The 25,548-nt window shown below is 42.0% G+C and overlaps 1 protein-coding gene across 1 annotated transcript; it reads left to right on the top strand.

Annotated features, from left to right (window-relative positions):
• Window positions 1–1,273: 1,273 nt before the first annotated feature.
• LOC131682414 (transcription factor Atoh8) lies at window positions 1,274–23,622 on the top strand. The gene is made up of 2 exons (XM_058963861.1): window positions 1,274–1,982; window positions 21,780–23,622. Exons 1-2 carry the CDS (start codon window positions 1,907–1,909, stop codon window positions 22,757–22,759), a joined length of 1,056 nt encoding a protein of 351 aa, XP_058819844.1. The 5' UTR covers window positions 1,274–1,906; the 3' UTR covers window positions 22,760–23,622.
• The last annotated feature ends 1,926 nt before the right edge of the window (window positions 23,623–25,548 follow it).

Below are 25,548 nucleotides of genomic sequence, written 5' to 3'. Positions count from 1 at the left end.
ATATTGGAAGAGCATGGTTTTGACTAGCATATTATGCAAAGAGTTAAGCAGCAAACGCAAATGCGACCGAGTTATTAGCGGAAGAGAAAGTAAACAAAGGGAGGCTCTCATTTGCACATAGGACCATTTCAATAAGTTTGCTTGAAATCATGAACATCCTTAAATTTCCAGGCTATTTTAGTTGATATAGTTAACATAAATCAGTGTACCAAAATAGAACTAGAATGATAAAAAATCTAAACATATTCAGGATTATTTGATTACAAGAATTCGACTGTATCGTATTTTCAAGCTGGAATTATTTCGGCTAAACAGTCTTTGTGTTATTGAAACAAGTTAATTTATAATACCTCAGAACACAATTCCAATAACGTTATCAGACATTCGAGTTGAAAGACATGTATCTTTGCACGAATTATGTGTAAACACAAATATTGTCATGACTTTGCTTTATTTTTCACGTTTTCGGGTACAGGGTCGTGAATTTACGAAATCGTGATTTTTGCTTAAATTCATGAACTTTTTTTTCGTTCCTCAGCTCAGTTAAAAGATTAATAATTTGTTAACCTAGACTACACCGTGGATCTGAAAAATCATCGCTGTGTTAAATATTTCCAAACGAAATTAACTTTTCAACCAGCTATTTTCCAAATGATGCAGCATATTTTAACCATAATTCATGAAACAAGCCAACTTATCTGAGTAGGACAATCCCAAACAGATTTACAGAACCCCTTCCCTGAAGCAGCATAAACGCACTAAACAGCCGGTCGTTGTGGAAGCCTAAACACCAAACCACAAGCGAACCACTTTTACTCTCGTTCTCTCCTGTCTCAGAGTCAACATAAGTGCGCGCGCGATAAAATTGAGCATAGAATGAGCCAAGCTCTCTTCATAGGAACCCTGCACTCTTCCGTCGTCTGCCATCTCACTCGGCACTGTTTAGCGCCGCTTTGCGTACACCTGACAGCGAGTGGGCGCAACAGAGACGGCAAACAAATAAACAAGTGCATCCTGACTGGACTCGGTTTCTTCGTGAGTACAAGTGCACCACACTGCTCTCCGTCCGAGTGCGTTCGCTCTCGCAATTATTATTCTCTCAATCTACAAACCGGCATAACGGATAGTGGTAGGCTCCGGTTTTTGGTTTTAGGAAAGCGAGAGCGAGAACATTCTCAGCCGTTCGTTTGCATCGCACTCCATATCGCGCTTTGCCAGATGGTTGGTTTGGTTACGGAAGGCGATCGCCGAAGATTCATCAGTCACTGGCTGGCCGTAGATGTGATGCGACGTGTTTAGATCGGCGAAGCTGACAGCAGAAGTTTGTGTTGTTCATTCTTCAAAAAATTATAGTGTGACGAACAATCCTTGTGAAGGATTTATTTGGTTTTGTTTTAGTGAATAGAAAAATAATACACAGAAACAAGTCATTGGATTGCTGACGATTATCGGTTTCGATTGCCAACCGGACCGGAAGAAGTCGATAAAGTGCTAGTAGGCGTGTATGGTTGGTGGTACAATCAGTCAAACACAGAAAGGATAGTTCCTTCCGGTTTGTTGTTATTTTTGGTGTCGAGGGTGGAAATGACAGCACTGTTTGTTTTTGGGGAAAAGAAGCTGATTCAGTGAGGATAAAAATAAATATTTATGAAACGAGTTGGTGGAACGCACGTGAAGAGTGCCAGACAAGAGCCGCGATAAGAGCTACAAGGAAAAGATTTGTTGAGACAGAGTCTTGAAGAGCGTGACGGCGGTGAACAGTGACGAAGTCTTGACAGAAAACGTTAGAGACTGTTTGATGTGGATTGGAGTGCTTGTCATAATCGAAATACAGATTAGAATTCGTTAAGTTCGGTGGAGGAGGACTTACGAACGGTGGCGTCGAAGGATTGGATACAGTTTCAATATGAATGCCATGAACGCCATAGCCAAGATGTACCCGAAGCTGAGTGCCGTGGAATTATCAGCGATTCTGATGAAAGGTAAGTTCTCATATGATCTCGGTCGTCGAAGGGAGGAATTGTAAGTCGGACACTTTCGCCGATTACGACTCGTGCGACGGGACCGACTACGTGAGACGGTTGTCGTTTTCTGCCACATTCTAAATGCAAATGACGTCTGGCGGCCGGCCTTTTGCTCGTGTGCCTTTTGCCGTGACTCGATCTGATCTTCTCGCTAAATTGCATTGTGCGGCGTCTGGGGAGTGTATCTACTCGTTTCTAGATCATACTCTCCCGCATGGTAATCAAATCGAGAAATTGCACGACCACGCCACCACCGTTGAACCTATTCGTAATTATGTCATTTATTTGTGGCGCCTTCGCGTTGTTTTAATTGGCCGTGGCTACGCTTTTGTGCGGGATTGGCGACAAATAAATCATTGGGCTCGACCATTCCAGTATATTGGCGAGACCCACAGTAGCACTGACAGTACAATGTGGAATGTTCTATTTCGGGACGGATGAAACCATGCGTCTATTACACTTCCTTTTCTACGAGACAGTTCCAAATATAGCAGAAACGATCGTCGGTGCATCTACCGTCGGCGATGTTCCACCAACGTTCAGGGCTTGTCATTTCCTAGAACGTTTCAGATTAATTAGCGGTTCTTCCGTGGCAAATCAGCGGATGCGCCCATCGTCTTTTTAGATGCAGACGCCGCAGAACGGACCAGCACCGTCTTGCACTCGCCGATGGATATATATGTAATCAAATCGTAATTAGTTCCAACAGGCGTGCCGTGCCTTCTGTGCGGGGTCCTCTCGAGTCCGGCGGCAGCCGAAGAGAGCATGTTTAGACAGATGTTCGGCTTTCTGCGGACGCGCTGTTTACTCATTAAATTAGAATTCCTCTTTTCATCGCCCCTGTCAGTGTGTGGTTGTGTGTGTATGCGCACATGTTTACGATCCGTGAAGCCTTCGTGAATGGTCTTGATTCGTGGATTCCGATGTCATTAAAATTTTGACGTGCTAAAAATATTCCGGACCGGATGCACGCTGGCTCCATTGCCGTCGAACCGTTTTCCTGCAGTTCGTGGGGTTCTTGGAAGCTGTGCTCGTCTTGGGCTGTCTGGATTTCTATCTCCTTTCCCCACCCATTGGGGATTGGGCCGGATCGGGTGCGGGGTCGGATCGTAGTTCGTGAATGATGGTATAATTATAGTCCCTATTTTATTGGAATATAAAATGAAGCGTTTGTTTTCCTTTTCCTTTGCACGGAGGATGAGTCGCAGAGCAGGCAGTCGCCGCCCGGCTACGTGTGGGATCGCTCCAGGTTCACGCTTCGGTGTGAAAGTTTATTATCCGCGCAAAGCAGGAAATTTCGCGGCGTCTCGTATTCAGAGGTTTATGACTCTTATGGTTCTGCTGCCGATCCGGGGTGTTTGCTTTTTTTTGAGTTTCTGATGAGCTGTTTGTCGGTTTGATTTTTTGACTCTTCCTTTGAAGTGGATGCCGCAAACGGTGGCGGAGGGGGGAAATAGCGTTGATTTATGATGGGTCTCCAGTGAGTTGGTCACGACCGTGGCGATCGAGTACGTAGCCCTTCGGTGCATCAATGCGTGTTTATCTTTACTTGGGAGGAAGCAGAAGTTCTTTTTAGTGTTAAGAGATAGTATCATGTCAGCTTAACTTACAGCTTAAATCATCCAAATAATCCAACGATAGCTACTATAATGAAGGTTGAAATAACTCATAAGCCATTGGCTGCAAATATATTAAAGATGAGAACATTTTCACCACCAAATTTCTAACAGCATCTCCAAGACACCATATTGCAGCACCGTTACCACAATTCCCTTGATATCGATCCAACAAATTACCCATCTGGTACACCGAGAGAAACGCGTTGAATCCCCGACCACAAGCACAAGCTCTAAATTTCAATAATCCATTTCAACAAACTGACACTCACAACCATTTGCAATTCCTCCTCCCCGCTTTCCAACACGGTCACAAGCCAAACCCAGCCCGGTCCAGGGTATTGCGTTCCGGAAAAATACGAAACTATACGTCGAGAAGATAAATCGCTCACTAAAACGCACCTGTGTCTTCTTTTATTTCGTTATAAAAACAGGAGAAAACGAGACACGACCGAACATAAAACTCACATGCTGCGCCTCCGCTGCTGCTGCTGCGACGCGTTGTTAAATTACGAGGGGAATGAAACTTTTTGGATTATTCTCCTGTGGGGTGACACGAAAGAACAGGAGGAAAGTGCAAGGGATGTCCGAACAAGAGCAATCTCTCGCGGAACGCAACTGACAAATAAATTATAAGTCTTCAGCAACTTGGCAACCCTACCTAGCTCCCTCCTTGCTTACTTTCGAGCGAATTCTCAATGGGTCGGTTCGGGTGGTAAGAAGCTATCAAAACAAATCTGTCACATCAGGCCGGGTTGTTGGTCTATTCTCGCTCGACGGTACGTACGGTTTAGCCAGCAGCAAATAAACAATCCCCACTTGATTCACGCTACCACATGTCAAAGTGCTAGAACCGGGCGCGGGAACCCAGATGGCAGATGGATCGACTTCTCGGGAATTCACACTCGCGTCGTCAGCGCAATGGTATTTCCCGCCTACTACACAACCGAAGGGTGTTTGCTGCCGGTCTGCTGGGTGTCGGTCGTCGTCTGAGCAGACGATGACGATTGTATGGAGCTGATATAAATCTTCGTTTCTAAATATTTTAAGCTGTTATTTTAGCAAACAAAAATGTTGCCCCCTCGCTGGCGGAAGCCCCCTCTTCGGTTTGACGGAAAGCAATCGCGATGACAAATCGCATTAGCATACACCACACGGTTAAGAGAACTCTTCGAGGGAGACGGCGGTAATCGGTGACGACGACGACGATGAAGAACTAGCCGTCTCGGATCACACGCCGAGTGCCGCCCGTCCCCGTCAGTTGGTAGTTCTATAGGATGACCGCGTGGAAAGATTTAGATAAAAGTTTGATTTATTCGGCTGACGCCAGCGTGACGCGGCCCCGGGGTCTGATTGGTAGGAAATTAATCATCAGTTCTCCACCCCTACCGCTGTCGTGCGTTTGCAACCGGCTGCCGATAAGACTCCGGTTTGACAATGATCTTTATCAATCATCGTCCGGTTGTCGGGAGTTTGCTGCCGTCACGGCAGAGCAGTCGTCGTTTTCGTCCTGTTTGAGAAGGGTTCCTGTTTCGTGCAGCAGTGAATTAGAACTCGTTTGTATAGCTAGGTTGCAGAAGGCAAAGGCCGTTAAGAAACGTAAAAAGATGGCGGAGTATACAATTGCTTTTCAGAGGAAGTTCGCCAATGTGGTGACCCTGGTACCTTATATTTTGTGTAGCAGGTGGCCGCAATTAGACCCTGCTCGAGTGATGTGACACCTCTCGGAATCCGGTATCAGAATCGGGAGAGCGGGTGTGTGTTTGTCTGCAGATAAACAGCCAAGTCATTCAGTGTCACACTATGGCTACTGCGAGTGAGACTAAACAGCAAGGGAAAATAACAAACACTGCCAGATGGGTAAACATTCTGTCCGCGGTATGTGAAACAAGTCTGTCAGTTGAGTAAATCATGGCGATCTGCGATTGCCTTTTTGTTGTAGCTAGAGAGGATAGGGTCATCGTTTAAAAATTAAATGACGCCAAAAAAGCGGCGTGAGATTTTGATCGGGAATAACTCCCGCTGTACAGTTTATATTTGGGGTGCAGAGGAAAACCTGCCGTAAGGGTGTTCGCAATGAGACACTTCTCCAGTTGTGTGTTTGTACAAAATTTCTGTCCCACTTACCGGCAGTACTTCTATGGAAAAACTGATCTGTACAGTCGTGATTCGTTGGTTGGGCCACAGCCGATGTCCAACTAACGAATTTAATTCGCTAGTTGGACCGACTGACAAATGTCAAAAACTCTCCAAAGAAGACATTAGTAGTGTAAAAGTTTGTTAGATAGATTGTCAAAGTCAATTTGACATGAGATTTTGACGTTCAGATGCTTTTTAGTCCAACTAAAAAGCGGCCCAGTTAAAAAGTGTCCTACCAGCGAATGACGACTGTATCTGTTTTTTATATAATTCTGGAGAAGTTTTAGATTAGAACGTAACATTGAGAGCCTCTCTTTGTTTACTTGTTTCGTTTATTACATCACTATAACACCGCATTAAGGCTGTGAACCATCTGGCGTTTTTTTTACTTTCAGTTTAAATTTGACAGTTCAAAAGTTATTTTCTCTCGAACGGTAAAATTTAATTTTTTTAAGTTGACATTTGGATAGTTATGTAGAATTGACAGTTGCGATGACCTCATGTTGGTAGAGATGTGAACATTTGTCTTATTATATTAAGTATGACGAACGAATCTTGACACAACACGTTATCGATTCCATCTTTATCTCTTCATTTTGTTTTGAAAAATATTGACAATCTCAATCAGATACAGAAAATGTTTGCACCTGTTTATTCTGCACCATGGGCAACATTTTAACTATCGAGCTGTCAAATTTAACTATCGCTCTGTCAATTTTAACCATGTTCCAGAGCAGGGTTATTTTGCAAATAACTTTCAGATTTTATTCAAAAGTTCAAAATTTCGCCAAATGGTTCACAGCCTAAGTTTTCAGTATATATCGAAAGTCGAACTAGAATAGGGTGACCATATCAGGCGAATAAAAACTCTGGACGAATACAAATCCACCCCCTCCCGTGTTACCTCTCGCTCGAACGTGCCTGACCAAATTTTCCCAAAGCGTAGATCATAAGTCATAAGAAATGGTAGGGTGAGCTCGATCAGAATGTCTATCTCGAGAATTCGATCACCGTACACTTCTTCGGATTTGCACTCACGCGGTTTTTGGTACCACGCAATCAGCAAAGGTTTCAAGCTATTTTTGGAGAGATCCGCAATTCTTTCTTGAGCGGATAAGATGAAATATGTTCAGATCATCTGTGAAGGACCGGAGAGGAGTCTTCAGTCATTCAAGTAAAGTAGAAATACCAACGTTCCCAAGTAGCTGTTTCGTCACTATAACACTGGAGCAGTTCCCCTTGGGCTGCTCGTGATGGGAGGCAATAAAGAAGTATTTGGGCAATATGTAGAACGTCACGTGGACACGGAATTCGAGGTCGGCCGTATCGGAAGCGCAAGTTATAACCCTAAAGCAGCGTCGGATGGTTGCTCGTCAACGACGTCTTCCCTGCGAAGTGCAACATGGTTTTACAGCATACATTTCCATGTATGAAAATGAAGTTGAATAGACAAATATGCCTTGGAGTAGCGAAACATCTTTCAATGTGCAATTCCTGGTAATCCTAAAGTGTTTATTGATCAATACCGGCACCGGCCAGTCCCGAACGTAGATCGCGGAAGGAAAGGGAAGGAGTGTTGGTCCGATGCTTGCTTTTTGCTAGAGGCCGTATATACTACTGCGTACTTCACAAGTATCACGGGAGGAGGATGTTTGTTAGTAAGTATAGAAGATGTACTTCTTCATTACCGGCACAATAGAAGTGACTCTACTATCTGGACTAAATATCGATCCACCAAACTCATGGACCGGGCACTAACGGCTTTACTTCCCATCCGAAGAAAGACGCAATTTAATTTATAATTTATGAAAGATTAAAAAGTCCTGAGCGCACTGTTTTCCGCTCCCTGCGATCATTTTCCCTCTTGGTGGTGAGCAATGGTCAGGTTTACCTTCTGCTGTTTGCTGATTGTTCCATCTGCCTTCTCCCTCGCTCGTGGTTGCGTCCATCTTGTCGCTAGAGTAGCTTTGATTTTCAGTGTTAGATCGTCACTGTTGTGCTTTCTTATGAGAAGCGCCCTTTAGCATTTCGTGAAAAATATTTTTTAAAGTTTGAGATTGAATACCATGAAACTAATAAACAATAAATACAATACAGAGAAGTCGAGATTGACTGAACACGGTCTTAGACGTCAAGTGACAGTTGATGCTTCTGTCTATTCTGTATTAATCTCTCAAATATTACGAAGATCGGTTGAGGTCGTCAAACGGTGGGATAACAAAATTCTCACAAGTTTCCTATCTCATGCCTCCACGCGAGTCTAAGTCTATTGATGACATTTGGTCCTTAGACCGGCGACGACTGGGTGCTATCAGCCTTCTGCCGATAGTAGCAGAATGAGAGGGTGCGAACAGATCTAGTCGAGAAAACATTGCCGTAAAAATGAATAGTTGATCGGAAATTAGCCCCAATACGAATAATCTGACTAGTATCTATGATCACGGGTCAATACGTATTGAAAATTCGCCGCGTCTGTTTTTATGAACCTAATTTCAAGCTCCGTTATTGCTAACAAGCCCGTGCATCAGGTTAACAATCCTTTATATTTCCCTCCAGTGTTCGTTATTATCGCTCGTATACTTGTATTCCACAAATCTGATATGGAAAATAAGAAATACTTTCCCTGATTTATAACATCTCGCGCTATTTTTGCCTATATAATGTGTCACTTCGAGTGGAGTTCAAATTGCTTTTGTTTAGGGAACATAGTATACTCTCGGTAGCCGGCTGCCCAGAGTTTAAAAAAAACCAAAAACTAAAGAAGATCTCTTTTTCGAGTGATCGTGCACTCGAAGACTAACTAAACAACTACGTAATAAAATATGCTTTACAGGTCGCATCGCTTGCTTGGAGCGAATCCTAGACCTGATACCCTTCCAAACTACCAACTCCGCGACACCTATGGAAGAGTCTGATGAATCGTCGTCCTTCCGTTAAGTAGGTGGAGCATCAACACTTCCTGGCTACCTTATCCTTTATCCTTCCCCGTGAACGATGGAGATGGGGGCGGCCGGCAATGATGGCTATCATGCTGTTGAGGTTTTAATATGGGTCGAATTGGTATGAATTCCTACTTACCATTTCCTAAGCAACTCTTATTAGATAATCAGCAGTCAAACATGATGAAGTCAGTGTGCAATCCGCCAAAATCATCGTCACAACGCAACGCAACGCAACGCAACGCAACGCAAATATTACGAAGATCGGTTGACTATAATGAGAGTTTTGCTAAAAATGTAAACAAAAGTCTGACTTACACGCGTCATAAGTGTATATTGATGACAAAATTTGAATGACGTGTCATAATTGTGTATGGAAAATGCAAAGAAAGCATCAATTTTTAACTTTTATTCATATCTACTTTATTTGGTAAAAAATGGTTAGATGCATTTTCAAGCAAACTGGTTAGGGAATCGAGAAAAAATAGTAATTTTTCGTTACAGTGTTGCCAAACATTCGACAGTTCCAGTTTAAAAGTGAAACTGCATTTTCCTCGCAATACATGTATTCTTATTTTGAAATTTTTCATGTTATTGGGTTCCTAAGACATTTTGTTCATATGAAAACATCTAAAACTTCATTATAATTTGAGCTAATCCTAAGATAGTGATTTAAAGCACAATTTCTCATCACGTTTCACGCTATATTTGAGTAACCAATCAGAATTTCGAAAATACCAAAAAGCCACTTTGAAGAGATTTTTCAGAAGAGTAATGTGGCATAGTTTACCCTAAAATAGCGTTTGTCATAAAATAGCACAACAGCGACGAGATGTTTGGTGCTTTTTGTGTTTTCGAGTGATTCTGTGGAGTCACTTCTCTGGCGTCGGTAAAGAAGAAGTAAAATCCAACTTCTAGACTTACTATCAAATATCCTCCTCCGGTGATACTTGTGGAGTGCGCAGTAGTATATACGGCCTCTAGCAAAAGCAAGTATCGGACTAACCATTCCTTTCCTTTCCTTCCGCGATCTACGTTCGGGTCTGGCTGGCGCCGGCATTGATCAATAACACTTTAGGATTACCAGGAGTTGCACATTGAAAGATGTTTCACTACTCCCATTGATTATCTACTTATTCTGGTGCAACTGCAACTGATTCCTGAACTGCAGCTAGTCCAGATCGATAACGGAGCAGCGGCCAGGGGTGGTCACACAAGCTCAAGCTCAAGCCTAGGTATGTTAGCTATTGATTTTGGATATTGTTTGTCCGGCATTTGTCCGTGACGTATTAGCAGATATCGAAGGCTGTTTGTTACTTTTGGTTGTAGTAGATGAATTTTCATTAGTTGTTTTGGCGCATGAATTACCGTAGTCTACCGGCTGGTTACAGAACTGACACGTGAGTATGTCATTGCGTTCTTTGGATCTAGTTAACACCTTGAGATGATCTGCCCTTGAAAGTCAAGTAAGAAGGCATAGGTTGGTAAAGTCGCATTCAAGCCACCCGAACACCATTGAAAATGTCAGGGAAAAAGTTTCTGCAATTGACGTTTGTGACGGATTCCTCTTCTCCATACTTCGGCATGAATTTTTTAATACAATCCGTACTAAAGTCATGCAGACGAATTTCCGTCAGATCATTGTCCATATACACATCTTGGTTTTTGACGTTTTCGTACTCGACGTCGTGTTACATGTTGTTCTTCTCTACGAAGCAAGGCTAAGGAGTTGTACGTTATTGGCACCATATGTCTCGTATGATGTAGCTGTATGAGTGATACTTCTGGAAACAGAAGATCCATGATCAGCTTGATCAACTGTTCCACCTCGCGCACAGTGGGTCTATGACGGATCTGCGAAGAGCCAATCGCAATTGTGCTCTCCCGTAAAGGGCGAGATTTATTTTGTGAATGACCAACGAAAATATGGAAATAGAACGATTGCACATAAGGGCAAAAGTTGAACTACTCTGCCAGGTTAAGCTTTGATCATGTGTTTGTTTACTAAATATCTATCATGCTAAGGGATGAACCAAATGCCCATCGTTGAAAGAGTAATTTTAACTTTTGTACTTCTGGATTTCCTGGAGTAACCAATAAACTAAAATATCAGTCCTCATATCCATTGCGATCATTTCTTCTGACTACGTTCAGTTTTCTACGCGAATGTGCAATTTTTTCGCGTCTTTCTTTGATAACTGTTGAACCTGCTTATGAAACCTGGTGAATTTTTAGCTACCAAATGAGCAATACATTCCGATCGAAATTCTGTCATTAGTTTCTCGCTGCAACAACTAGAGGCGCAACCGTAATTAAAAACAAAGCGGCCATATTTTAAATGTATCAGATGTTATATGGCGACCGTCGCGCTTCTGTATTTGTAATGTAAACCAACGTTCCAAAATAATTCCGTTGTTAATGAATTAGGAGAATCTTTTTTTTTCGTATGTGATTAAGCTATACGAATCAAGTTATCAACGCTTCCTTTTCTTTTCATACTCGAACGCATTTCACACATGATTGTCCTAATCAGCCAACTGTTTCATTAAATAAGTCAAATTTCGAAGTAATGGGGGGTCTGATTCGTCAACACTGTTCGTAATAGCTTCCTCCCTATATTTGCGTCGCACATAACAAATCATTATTCAACATCTCTCACCCTGGCTGCCTAGTTCAAACGGCGCGAACACATATCACCCTGAGCATAGTGTACTGCTCCTGTGAATATGTTTGTTGTATGGCAAACACACCGAACGAAATCACGCATCTCTTCCCACAGCTGAAACTGGCGCTGGAGGGGATCGTCCGATCAGGTTATACACTTCTGTCTGATGATGGCACCGGCACAGCGACCAGGCAGCGCGATTAGTGGAATGTAAACAAGCGATAAAAAATAGCAATTCATATGCGATGTCGATGACGGTGGATGGCGGCACGGCGGCAGCCAAAGGCCACACCACATGGGTGATCTATTTTCTTTTCCTAGCGCTCTTCCACTCACCCACACGCATTGCAGTGCAGTACGTACGGACGGACTCTAGCCAGGTTTTCAGACATATCGGCGGAACCACATGCTGCCATCGTTTCGTGACATGTGGTAACAGAAGAAATTCAATACCCCACCACACCAACTGGCTGGTCTCCCGTGGGATGTGGCAAACCGTGGCACCGTGATGCTCAATTTGCGTCGGATTGAAGGTGGAAACAATTCCTGGCGAAAGCGATAAATTAGTGGTCACTAAAGGCCAAATTAAGAAATTACACATTAATTAAATTGTAAGGGAAAAGCATGGAATATCTGAAGAGCGTTGACCGTTGCTTTGGTAGCCTTTATCAGAATACCGAGAAGTTTAATCCCCCACTCATCATCACCACCGCAAGTCGACGCTATACCATCAAGGGAGCTCCGCTGGCACCGGGATCCAGTTGCTATTTTTGGGATTTTATGTTGATTTTCTTTCTCTCTCTCTCTCTCGCTTTAAAAGTTGCAACGGGTGAGGCGCGGTCGCAATCTTGTCGCGACATCCTTTTGTTGAATTTGCCGCAAATATGTTCGCAGGGCTCGGAATGGAGTACAGTGCAGAAGAAAGACACCCAAAAAAAGGTGGAAGATTTCGTGGAACCAGACGGTTACAAGTTTCGGAACGAACCTTTTGATAAGAGCTGGTGATGGTCTCGGCTCGGCCAACTGCAGGCAAGCAAAAGGCTGTTAAGTGACTCACGCGAGAGATTTTTTTGGTGTGGCCAACATATCGAAACTGGTCCTTTTTCTCACATTTTTCGATTTTCGAGACCTTCGAAAATTAATAACGATGCTCGGGTGGGAAGCGACCATGGCCGGTGTGGAGAAATCAGACACGAGATCAAAACAGGAGATGCGCGGAAGGATCCGAAAAGAAAGAAGAAGCGCTATTTCTCTCGAAAGTTGCTGGTCCGAGAAGAAGGATGGCAAAGATGCAAGATAAACCTTTTTCACAACGTGCTCGGTCGTGCAGGAGTTTGGGACCGGAGTCCGGGACCCGAGTTCAACAGATGGAGAGCGCATTAGCAGCAGAGCGGAATGGCGAAAGCAATCGTTTGTAATGTGTTTTGAATTTGTCGACGAGGGAGTCAAGAAGGAAGTGCGGCATGTGCGCCGGACCCTCCCATCGTTATATATGGGATATAATCGGACAGATGGCGCCAAACCCACACACATATTATATTAATCCATTCCGCATACCCGACTTGCCAAGCACCGATGATGCCGTTGCTGCCCCTTTTGCAGTCGAACGAACGTGTTCTGTTGCTTCGATTTACTTTCCTGGTGGCATGTTCTTTTTCGTGCTCTGTCCAACCTTCTGGCAGATTCCAGAGCGCTCTCCAACATGGCAACCAGTCGATGTACCAAGCTATAACCCAACCCAACCGAACCGAACCTATGCAGGAAGCGGATTAAGCAAATACAAATAAACCCCCATTCTAAACAAATTGCATTTGTTTTCCTTAGCACAATTTACCCAGGTTCTCTTTTGATCCCGAAGCTGTTTGTTTGCATTTCACGCGGATAGTTTGGCATTCGGCGGCGCACCAACAAGCTGAGGTCAGCAAACAATGGAGCCCTTCGTTAGCGAGATGGCGCCAGCGTAACGCGTCTTCCTAATGAGATTTTTGACAAGTCAGTGTCACTCTCGCTCGTTGCTGCCTGCCTCTATAGCATAGCGGGAGGCGATTCTGCATTATTGGAAGTAAATTAAACAAGCTGTGAATACATTAGTGTCGGGTTTGTGCTTCTCTGAACTCTTCCCCGGTGCACAGAGGCGAGATGATTAGGTTTACATGATGCAATGTACGATAATAATTGCTCAGCCCATTCAGCTGGACTGGACGTGACCTGTCGCGTAACAATGTCGCGCACTATCGCATGCGTTATCGATTAGGAAGTGCGCCGCGGATAGAAGTAGCTAGCCAGCAGCAGCAGCAGCAAGCACCTGCCCGGGAACCTAATGCGATATCGAACTTGACATCTGATTTATGCAAATCGCATTCATATTTCGCAGAATGGAGCTACTCGTGGCGCGCTCGTTTGGTGGAGAAGAAGAAGAACAGTGACGCGCGGGTTTATTTTGCTGCAAAATCGATTCATTAATAATACAAGAAAATGTCATTCGTCGCCGTCTGGTCATCCCACCTATACTAGCTGCCCAGGCGAGGTGGTTTTGCTGTGTGGAAACCTTAGTTCAAGTTAATTAACCACTGACTGACGGGGATTAAGGATGTTTTATTGTGCCTTTTTTAATCATCCTCTGCGTCATTGATTCTCGGTCAGGTTAGAAGGGCGATGAGTTCGACTAACTACGTCTGTTCGGAAAATTATCTAACTTCAACATTTTTTTTCTATCTAAACACAGCTCCTGTTCGCAATCAGTCGTAAGCAGCCTGTCAGATTGCCCGATAGCTACAGTGATGGGCAAAACATAGTGTCACCAGTTATTTTATAATGTGTTTTATAATTATGTTTACGTGAAATATTGAGGAATTTAAATACTAACATTGTTCTATTTTATACGAGCAGAATGAAAATAGAACCACAAAATTAAAATTGAAGAAATTATATTTGAACTTCGAGGAAGAAGTGATAATAAATGTCACCGGCCTACTGAGGTACTAGGAACAATTAGATTTTTTACTGACGCAGTTAACCTCATTTTTCTTGACAGTTCACTAGTACTGTTTACTTACATGTGTTCTTAGACATAAAAGGAGCATTCGACTCTGTTTCCATTGATGTTCTCTCAGAGAAACTGCATCAATGTGGTCTTTCACCAATATTAAATAATTATTTATACAACTTATTGTCAGAAAAGCACATGCATTTTTCATATGGCGATTTGGCAACATTCAGAATAAGTTACATGGGCCTCCCACAAGGTTCTTGCTTAAGCCCCCTTCTCTACAATTTTTACGTGAATGATATTGATAATTGTATTGTCAGCCCATGCACTCTAAGGCAACTTGCAGATGATGGCGTGGTTTCTGTTACAGGACCAAAAGCCTTAAATTTACAACAACCACTGCAAGATAGTTTGGATAATTTATCAAGTTGGGCTTTGAAGTTAGGCATCGATTTCTCTACGGAGAAAACAGAGTTGGTTGTTTTTTCAAGGAAGCGTGATCCAGCTCAGCTTCAGCTTCAGTTGGTTGGTAGAACGATAGCCCAAGTCCTGACTTTTAAATACCTTGGAATTTGGTTCGATTCTAAAGGCACATGGGGAGGCCACATTAGGTATCTAATAACGAAATGCCAACAAAGGATAAATTTTCTGCGAACAATAACTGGATCATGGTGGGGTTCTCATCCAAGTGACATGATAAGATTGTATCAAACAACAATACTTTCAGTAATGGAATATGGGTGCATCTGTTTCCGTTCAGCTGCGAACACTCACATTATTAAACTGGAACGGATACAGTATCGCTGTTTACGAATTGCCTTAGGTTGCATGCAGTCGACCCATACGATGAGTCTTGAAGTACTAGCGGGAGTTCTTCCTTTAAAAGACCGATTCTGGGATCTCTCTTCTCGTTTACTTATTCGATGTGAGGTTATGAACCCACTGGTAATTGAAAATTTTGAAAGACTTGTCGAGCTTCAACCCCAAACCAGATTCATGACAGTGTATTTCAATCACATGTCACAAGAAATAACGCCTGCTAGGTATGTTCCCACATACGTCAATATACTAGATATTCCTGAATCCACTTTATTCTTCGACACGTCCATGCAAGCAGAGATTCGTGGAATTCCGGATCATCTACGCTCGCGGGAGATCCCTAAAATATTCACAAGTAAATATCAACACATAGACTGCCTTAAAATGTTTTACACTGATGGGTCACGAATCAGTGAGGCCACTGGTTTCGGTATTTTCAACAATAATTTTTCAATTTCTCTCAAACTTGCAGAACCCGCCTCTGTTTATATAGCGGAACTAGCAGCAGTTCACTATAGTTTGCAAATAATTAATACTTTACCCCCGAGCCATTACTTTATCCTCACTGATAGTCTCAGCACAATTGCAGCTCTACGCTCAAAGAGGATTGATAATCACGATCCATTCTTTTTGGGGAAGATACGAGAATCTCTGAGTAACCTGACAAGAAAATGTTATAAATTTACCCTAGTGTGGCTCCCCGCCCATTGCTCTATTGCGGGCAATGAGAAAGCTGATAATTTAGCCAAGATTGGTGCACTAGATGGTGAAATATATGAAAGACCCATCGCTTACAATGAATTTTATAGCACTTCTCGACAGAGGACACTTGCTAGTTGGCAAACATCTTGGGACAATGGAGATATGGGACGATGGCTACACTCAATTATCCCTAAAGTATCAACGAAGGCATGGTTCAAAGGATTGGAATTAAGTCGGGACTTCATCCGTGTGATGTCTAGGCTCATGTCCAATCATTATACTTTAGATGCGCATCTCCGTCGTATTGGGCTCGCTGAGGGTAATCATTGTGCTTGCGGAGAAGGTTACCATGACATTGAGCATGTTGTTTGGTCCTGCACTGAATATCGTGAAGCCAGATCACAATTAGTAGATTCTTTACAAGTCCGAGGAAGACCAATCCATGTTCCTGTTAGAGACATCCTGGCGTATCGCGATCCTCTATACATGGAACTTATCTATCATTTTCTAAAAACAGCGTCTGTCAAAATTTAATTAAATTCATCTCCTCATACTCTCATCCAAGGCTAATCATTCACCAATTAAAGGGTCCTAGAATATTTAGTTTTTAAATTTAGACAATAACAGAAAAAAAAAAGTAAATAAATACACCCGAAAATACTAGATCAGTATGAAATACAACAATGTAAGGAAAAAAGCAAACAATAAAGTGATTTCAGTGTTAGTTTTAGACAAAGTACTAATATAGTTAAAATTAGTCTTAAGGATTTCTGTAACGTGCTATGTAAAAAAAGAAACTGGCGTAAAAAGCTATTGCAAATGCCGTGTCAAATAAACGTATGAAAAAAAAAAAAAAAAGTACTGTTTACTTTGAAAAATTTGTGGACGACTAGATTCGCTCCAAGCAAATTGTAAAGAATTTTTCTAAGTCCATGTCAACAGTACAAGCGAACTGTCAAAAATGAACATCGATTTCATTTGTGACGTCAGTGTGAAGTACTCAATGCACAGACTACCATGCTGCTTGTTTGCAAGTGAAACTCGATTTGTGCTAAGTGACTCACCCCTTGGTGGTATATTTATAGAATGAAACACTTTTATGAAAAGCCTTACTCGAAATGTTTTCGACTGGTGGTTAGGTAAACTAGGGTGCAGTTCGCCGGGCAGTACCTACTATTTCTACTGGAAATTTTTTATTGCCAATTTAAGCTTCATCAAACGTTTTGGTCTATTTGGGACCTTTTTTAAGGCTTCTATAGTTTGTGTTCTTTTGGCCAGTATGTTGTTCTGCACCAAGCGATTGTTATGTATCTGTATAACCGATCGATCGTGGCAATATCAGTTCTTGTAACGAAATCAGCTAATAAGGAGTTTAGCTGCCTACACGGTTTACGCGATCAGGCACCTCTACTCGGGCGTTTCAATATTCAAAAAGCGACAACGGTTCTAATATGGCGGTAAATTCAGCGGAATGTACCGAATGTATATATTTCGAACGTTCCTGGGTACAGCAACCGTAATTGTTGGTCACATTCAGATCCTAAAATGCTGGATTTCCTTTGAAAGTCTTCTCGTAGAACGCCACTGTTTGTGGTTTACGGTATCATCGACGGCTTGATTGCATCTTCTAGAAAACAGACACACGTTCTTTTAAATGAGTCAGCTTTGCACAGACCGTAATTTCGGCCATTTGAAAGTTTTTTTTGTGATTTGGGATTTGGTCGAATTTTCGCATTAATAATCTTATTTTTCCTTCTATCGTGCGGCATCGAGTAAACTCCTTAAGTTTTGATTTTGCACAGAATTTCAAGAGAAAGACTTTGTAATCAAATTGCTATCAAAAGTAGCCTATCGATTCTTAATTTACAGAGCTTTAGAAATATGTCGCAGCTAAGTTGAACAAAATTAGCAGCAAAGGTTGAACAGGATGAATATTCGAATTCTTGAAATTTACCATCACCGTAGTTGAGGGACCAAAAATAAAAATTGCAAGAACAGATCATGCTTCTAAAATGTATTGGATTGTGAAAATCGTAAAAAGAGCCGTTTAGAGAACGTACAGAAAAAAAACAGACAAAGTTCTTACAAAATACTTCTCTTTATCCGACTTTCAATCTTGAACGTAATGTTATACGGATTTTTTGGTGAACGAATTATTTATTTTTAATCGCTTTTTATACTGGCGGTTCATCCTTGACGACTTTATGAAGGTGAGAACATTTTAAGCGATTCTTTTACAGAACCATCTCTGTTATATTTTTACGTTTGATGTTATTATCTGATTTTACGTTCTAATATATTTAAAGCGGTTTTTAGAAAGTCACTTTTATTTTCGGTCGCCTATTACCCTACAATTTCAATAAAAACATTTGGAGTGTCAATATAGAGAAACCGTTTTTATCTGATGACCAAGTCGAACTACCAGCTACTGATGAGATCGAGTAGAAACGCAAATCCAAAACTTTCTTGGGTTTTGATTTCATTTGTTATTTATCTTCTTTTCCCTTCCATTGTCTGACAATAACACAACAGTCCAGTTTTTTTTTCCAAATTTTTACTCAACATTTTAAGCGAAAGACTTTGTAAACAAATTTCTGTCAAAATATTCGGATTGATCACTCGGGGCAGGGCCAGTTTAAAATTGGCAGAGCATTATTTTCTGAATTCTCCTGCATTCCTCCCTATTTTTTGTGTATAGTATACATGTAGTTTTTTTTTAATTTAGGGGCCCCATTTTCAAATTTCGTCTTGTTAACTATTGTGAGTAGTTGAACCGCAGACTGACAGACATAACACTATGAGGGAATTCCCTCAAAAACATCGATCAGACAACTTTCCCAGAACACTAGCTCCACCTTTTATTCACAGTCCCAAACACTCATTTACTGGTGGGTTACCCCTCAGGTTTGGGAACAATTTTTCACTAGTGGTCTATCCTCCATATGCTTGTTCATATGTCAGTGGCGCCATAATTTCAAATGTGGCCACAGTCCCAACTACAAATATATGTAAAATGACCGTTAAAGCGAGCGAAGCTTTGTTTTTGAGTGTTATGTCTGTTAGTCTGTGGTTGAACGTTCATTGTACTGAATTGTATGATTTAACTAACCGGCTAAAAATAGCTACTCGACATAAGATTTTATCTAATTCTTCGAAATCAACCATTAGGAGTTGTCTTCTTTGTCTTAGATTTTAATTGCACTCTCCTTGAAATGACATTTCTTATATTTCACGCCCCAAAGTCGACAATACTCATTTTTGCATCCACCGTATTGCCCGTCACTAGATGGCTTCACCCAAATCTCACCTTGGAGGTTGATGACGCAAAGTGGAATTCCAAACCCCGCAGTGGTCTTTTTATTTTGTCCGACACTGTATAATCAACCATAGGCGGGAGAACAACACAGCGATCGCCCGTTGCTTGTCAGTCCACCCACTTGTTCTTCCGAGAACAAAGTGAAAACCATCTGGTAAATACCAATAAAACCCGAGAGCTGCTAATGAGAATCAACAGCAACACTAACAACAACAACAACTGCTGTGCAGTATCGCTTTCGCATTAAAGTTGAAGCACCGACAGGCAGTGACTGCCACAGCTGGTTTTGATAGCGAAAAAAAAATCCCACTAATCTCCGTGACAACTGGCGCTGCTGAATGTAAACAAACAGCCGGCGAGGGGGCGATTAACTAGCCTAGGAGGAGGACCGGCAGCACTTGGCAGCGTGGGTTTATTGAATCACTCGCAGACGCGCTGTCGTGTAATTACGCCCTCTTCAGGCACGGTCATGAGGCGCAAAATGTGCGCTTGGCATGTGAAAAGAACGCCATCTAGGGGAGAAGATCGTTCAGCGTGGTCCTCATGTATGGAAACATGTGCGCAAAAGTGAAATCATTTTCTTAAATGCATGCAAAAAGCAGAACGGCAAACGTTCCCGTGGGGAGGGGTAGCACAATCGTCGGCAGAGAGCAAGTGGCGTGAAACACGATGCAACCCAGACGCTCGTTTGCTTGCTGGATTATTTATGCCTTTTTAAACTTTCAAATGTACCGAAATACGAGACTGGCGAGCATCGTGCGAATAATAACAATAAAAAGGTCTCTCCTTCGACCATTTCTCGCGGCTACCACGACAACAGGGACCGTCGGGGGAAGAAAGGAATCGGCTTTTGACAATTTAAAACAGACTTGTTTAAGGCTCGGAGCGAGTGGTTTGTAGGACGTTGTCACATTTTCCTCCTTCTAGTTTGTAGCTACACATAGATTGTGTTCATATGGGAGAGGCTGGCGAGACAGGCGTTCAGCACAATCTGGCGCCGTCATTTGGCGTAATAAAAAACAATAACAACGCACCATGAGTAGCGGGGAAGAAGAAACAGAACCAACAACCCACAATAAAGCAGAAGCTGGTGAACCTTGTTCGGGAATTGCCCGGGCTCATGTATAAGCTTCATCTAGGAAGCGACAATTTAAATGTGGAGATCTTCATGAGTCACAGAGTAATTTTTGTATAAAGGACAGCAAGGCTAATTGAATATGAAAGGTTAACAAAATTATCGCAAGGATTTTCCCCTGCAAGCTATGTTTGCTGTCAATCGACGCGTCCCGTCAATTGACGGACGTTAAAAGCTCTCGCGCAATGCCTGCACGGAATTTATGTAATAATTAACATTTACATGTTAATTTATTGCATCGATGTGTTAAAACAGATTGCTTTGCCACTGGCTAGAGATGCACTTGGTGCAGCTGGTTTCCGAGACTGGTACTAATTTATTTGTGGTAGCGTTCGTATAAACAGAGCGCGCTCGTATACTGCAATGCGACTGGGGGAGGTCGTGTGAATTGCTTCTGTGGTTATTAATAGTTCTTCACACACTCGTGACACAACACGTTATGTTCCGTTCCTCAGCTGGTTGACACGGACTTCATTAATTGATTACACATGTTACAAATTAGAGCCGACGCTTTCGGCTGGTAACCCTAGCTGGGCGCTATTTTGAAAGGCAAGAGTTCATCAACATTTGCGAGTAGGTGGCGCTCCCATCATCAGACTTTATACGACTGCATTCCGCGGTATGTAAAATTCCAGACGCCCCGTCAAAGGAGACAAAGAAACCAGCCAAAAATATCGCTCCTCAGAACAGGCTGCAATTTGCATAAATTAGCTTTCACGCTGAGACTGAAAAACACCCACCCCGCACAGCCGCTCGAACGGTTGGTGCCTCGCTAATTTTTAACATTTGATCACTTCCCAAAACAGGCTCCACGTCTAGAAGACGAGATGAATGTAAACAATGTACAATCGGTGGCCCCACTTTGTTTTGAACATTCCCGCGGAATCAGCAATTGCGCAGGAAATTCTTTCACAGATGGTTTAGTTCCGTGGAGCAAAACCCGTCCAGAATGCCTGGTTCTGTATATCGGGGGCAAGTGTGATGGCGTAAATATGTAAATAACATTAAATCGTAATTTCCGGCCTACCGATCAAGCAGAAGCGCTCTTCCACGAAAATACCCACACTCATGGACACTCGTTAAACTCGTAAATTATACCCCATCGGACCAACACCGCCGTCCTTGTTTCATCCATCGGCAGAGCTAGTTTGCTACTACACACCGTACAGCAGGGTGTGCTTTCCCCTCTCGCCTTTATGCGTTGGTTCGGCCTGCTGTGGTACGCGATACGCAATTACGATTTTTCTCCCCCTGTCTGCTTACTATTCTTGGGGGAACATATTCACATCTGGCAACACCTGTCAGCCGGTTTTTCTCTTTTTTACTTTGTTGCTTTTTATGGGGCCCCATCTGGAAGTGGCCGACTTTCTGTATGACCTTGTAACAAAAACGATCTAACGTATAATTTTCGTTTTTTCTTCTTTCAATGTTCCAGGTGCTGCAATGTCTGCTGCTTCGCTTGAACGCGATTCTGGTTTCAACTCGGGAAGTTCCGAGCATGAAGATGATCTCAAAAGTCTAGATCAGAGCTCTCGCGATGGATTGATCACGCCGGAAAATAATTCCGTGGATTCGGTCGAAGTCAAGCTACCTCAGACAGTGCCAAAAAACAAACGAAAAAGTACAGAACCATTGAGGGTGATTTCAGATTCAGAGTTACTGGGACCAATCAAGAAACGCATCCGGTACGGTGAACAGGTCCGTGAAGAAAGAGAAAGTTTGGAGCATCACATCGGTAGTAATCCTTTTCGACCATGGGCACCCAGCGAAGTGATGCCCGGCGACAATCCACTTCCCGCACACTTCCCTAACCCGGCAGATCTGCTGGTCAGACACCCGGGAGTCACCACCTTACATCGTGCCATCACCATCAAACCGCTGGATCAACTTCAGCAACAAACACCCTGTAGTACTCCTTCCTCATCGTACCAGCAGCAACCGCTTGCTTTGATCTCAAAAAAATCTGAACCTTCCAACCGACTTAAGCCGAACGAAGATGCCATCCGGCGGAACCTCAGCCTACTGAACCAAACTGACCGCTCGGTTTTCATCCCGCCCCATCCGGTGAGTGATGAATCTTCGGAACCACTGGGTAAATCCTCGCACCCGCGAAACTACAAAAACATGACCCGTGAGCGACGAATCGAAGCAAACGCTCGCGAGCGTACCCGAGTGCACACGATCTCCGCTGCGTACGAAAAACTCCGCCACGCAGTCCCCGCCTACTCCAACTCGCAGAAATTGTCCAAACTTTCCATTCTGCGGATCGCCTGTTCTTACATTCTAACCCTCAGCCGGATGGCGGGCGAGGATTACAGTGTCGACGGATCGGAACCATCCGTCGACGAGTGCGTCGAGATGGTAACGAAAACAATCCAAACCGAGGGTAAGATCAAGAAGAAGAAGGACGAATGAAGGCTGCTAGGCGCGCTGGGTGACGTTTCAATCGTCGAAAAACAACGCAGTCGTGCTGGTAGTGATGCTGCGATCGCACACTAATCGAAACGCTTAGCAATTGTGGAAGCTGACAAATAGAATTTGGATGGCTTCCGGCCAAATAAAGAAGATTCGTCTGAATGTTCCAAAAAAAGCAACTGGTTTTGTTGGATCTTTCTGACAGTTAGTAGGTGACTGTCAAATATGATAAGATAAAAGTTTTTTTTTTATTTATTTGCTGCTTGGTTGAAGGGTTCGATTCATATCGCACGTGAATCTAAACACAGCTCATGTAAACTAGGACTATATTAGAGGTGAAAACAATGTGAGAGTACAAAATAGTTGATCAGGAAACTAGCAGGTCTGAAACGTTGCCATAAGATTTTTCGACTTAACAGTACATCGAGACAATAAAATCGCCAAATTAACAATACACTAATGTGCGTTGTGATTAGTAGATTCCATGAAACAGACCAACAGCAGGTGCCATTGCTGATTCCCACATCTGTTTTAAGTTTTTTTTCCGCAAATGGCAGAGTTATAGTTAATTGACACAAATACAGAGAAGAAGCATTTTCTGTTTTGCCATATGCCAATCAAGCTTCTAGCAGGAGGAATTCATTCGCACTAATGAACCGAACACTCGTAGTTTCAGCAGTCAGAGTCTAAATAAAAGTGAGTGGAAATAGTTTCTCAGCAAACAATTAACTGGTCTTCAGTAGTTAGTATTTTAAAACTTGTAATTATTAGTAGATCGTAAGGAATATTTATAAGCAAATTCAATTTGTGGTTGTTTTGTAAACAATTTTAAAATATAAAACAGTATCTTAATTTTTATTGAAAACACAGTAAAACATGAATAAATATGAAAAGTATTTTCGAGTCAATTTTAAACCGGAACTATGTCCTAGATAACAAGGTATCACAAACCCTTATTTCTAGCTGAGGTGTGGTTCATTATCTTATCTTTGTATGGTACAGCTTCTAAACTGCGTTGTTCATTTGGTCCTCGTCGTCGATTTTTTCTGCTGCTGTCTGCTTGTCTGTGATTGAAGGATTTTGACCGCATCATATTTCAGGATAACGACGTTGAGTTCCGGTACTATGGCTCATGATATAAAGAATTCATACTGCACAGTCACAATTCGCGGACATCACGGAAAAAAACCTGTTTGTAAATTCATGATAAAAGATCACGATTTCATGAACTGGACTATTTACGAAAACCGTGACCAAGTTACTGAAACTATTTGTGTTTCCAAAAAACAAGTTCACCCAGAATATATACATGGCGTAATATTCGAATGTGTGGTTGGGTTATTGTGGTTGTTCCTTGGAGATGTTTATTTTTTGCTATGATTTTTGCTTATAATTTTGGGATACAATGGTTTGTATAAACTACATCAATTAAAATAGTCGACAGTTAAACGATATCTATGATTTTAGGAACTTAGTTGCGATTTTCGTAATCGTCATGAGTAGAGTGATTCATGTTGATGATTTCAGGATCTTTTTGATATTTTTGTCTCGAGTAGTGTGATTTATGTTCCTGAAGTCATGATCTTAGTTACGATTTCGTAATTTATGTGCTTTTGATATTTTATTCTCGAGCTTATACTATGTTCACACTACGAGTTAAAACATGTTTTAACGCTATATTGATGACATGTTTCTTGTTGCTAATTACACTAGTTTACAAGAAAATGGAAGCTTCAAGAAAAAGTATTTTTTAGACTAATTTTGGGTCGCTGAACTCGAAAACAATATTCATTTTTTTGTTCAAAGAAGCGATTTTGTGATTTTCTCAAAAAACTCGTTTTTGAGCACTTTTTGTAGTTTTTAGTCAATATTTCGTGCTGCAAGCGACCAAAGTTTAAAAAAAGTGCATTTTTGACCATTTTTAAAAGTTACTCATTTTCAAAAGATTTTTTTACCGACACACAAATTTTTCTTTCGGACCTTTTAGAATCTAAGATGACAGAAAATATGTTATGTTAATTTTAAGCCTTATGTCACTATCATCGGATGGAAAATGTTGATGCTATGGCACATTGAGCGAAATCGAAATTTTATGATTTTAGCGGACCCTACCCTGATGCGGCGGTTTAGAGGGTGTAGCACTGGTCTCATAAGCCAGTCGTCAAATATTCGAGTCCCTATCGGGAAGGAGTCTCAGTGGGATCGTAGCACTAGTCACGTAATATTCTGTGAACTGAGAATCTGCTGTGAAGCCTGTTGAAGCAGAAGGCGAAAATTCTTTCAATTCGTAAAATATGTACTCACCACAGACAAAACAAAACTTTTCCAACGATATTTTCACATTTTTTAAAGAGCACTTAGTTGTATAATGAAAAATCCAAAACCATTCAAATGCCGCAGGATGGATGGATGCAAGCTCGAGAAGACAGTACCCAACACAACCAATAACTATCAAGTATAGAAGATTATTTCAGCCGAAAGTATGATTGTGCGAAAAATAAAAAGTTACAATTTTCACTCAGTGCTTCATACCATCTACATTTTCATCCGATTTTTGTGACCATTGGCTTAAAATTTATACAATTGACAAATAACTAAAATAGTGCCCAAAAACATCTTTTTCAAAGAAATCTTGAAAATGCTTCTTCGAAAAAATTGGACTTGGTTTTCGTATTCAGCGATCCAAAATGAACTGAGGAAACACCCTTCTTCTTAGCTTATCGCGATTACCTTAAAATTGTTAAAATCTGTCACATTAGATTCTGAAAATATGAAAAATTATTTTTCTG

The sequence above is a fragment of the Topomyia yanbarensis genome, chromosome 2 (genome assembly GCF_030247195.1).
Source record: "Topomyia yanbarensis strain Yona2022 chromosome 2, ASM3024719v1, whole genome shotgun sequence".
NCBI classification, from domain to species: Eukaryota; Metazoa; Arthropoda; class Insecta; order Diptera; family Culicidae; genus Topomyia; species Topomyia yanbarensis.
Note: the sequence above shows the minus strand (reverse complement) of the source record. Positions and strands in the feature narration are given on the sequence as shown.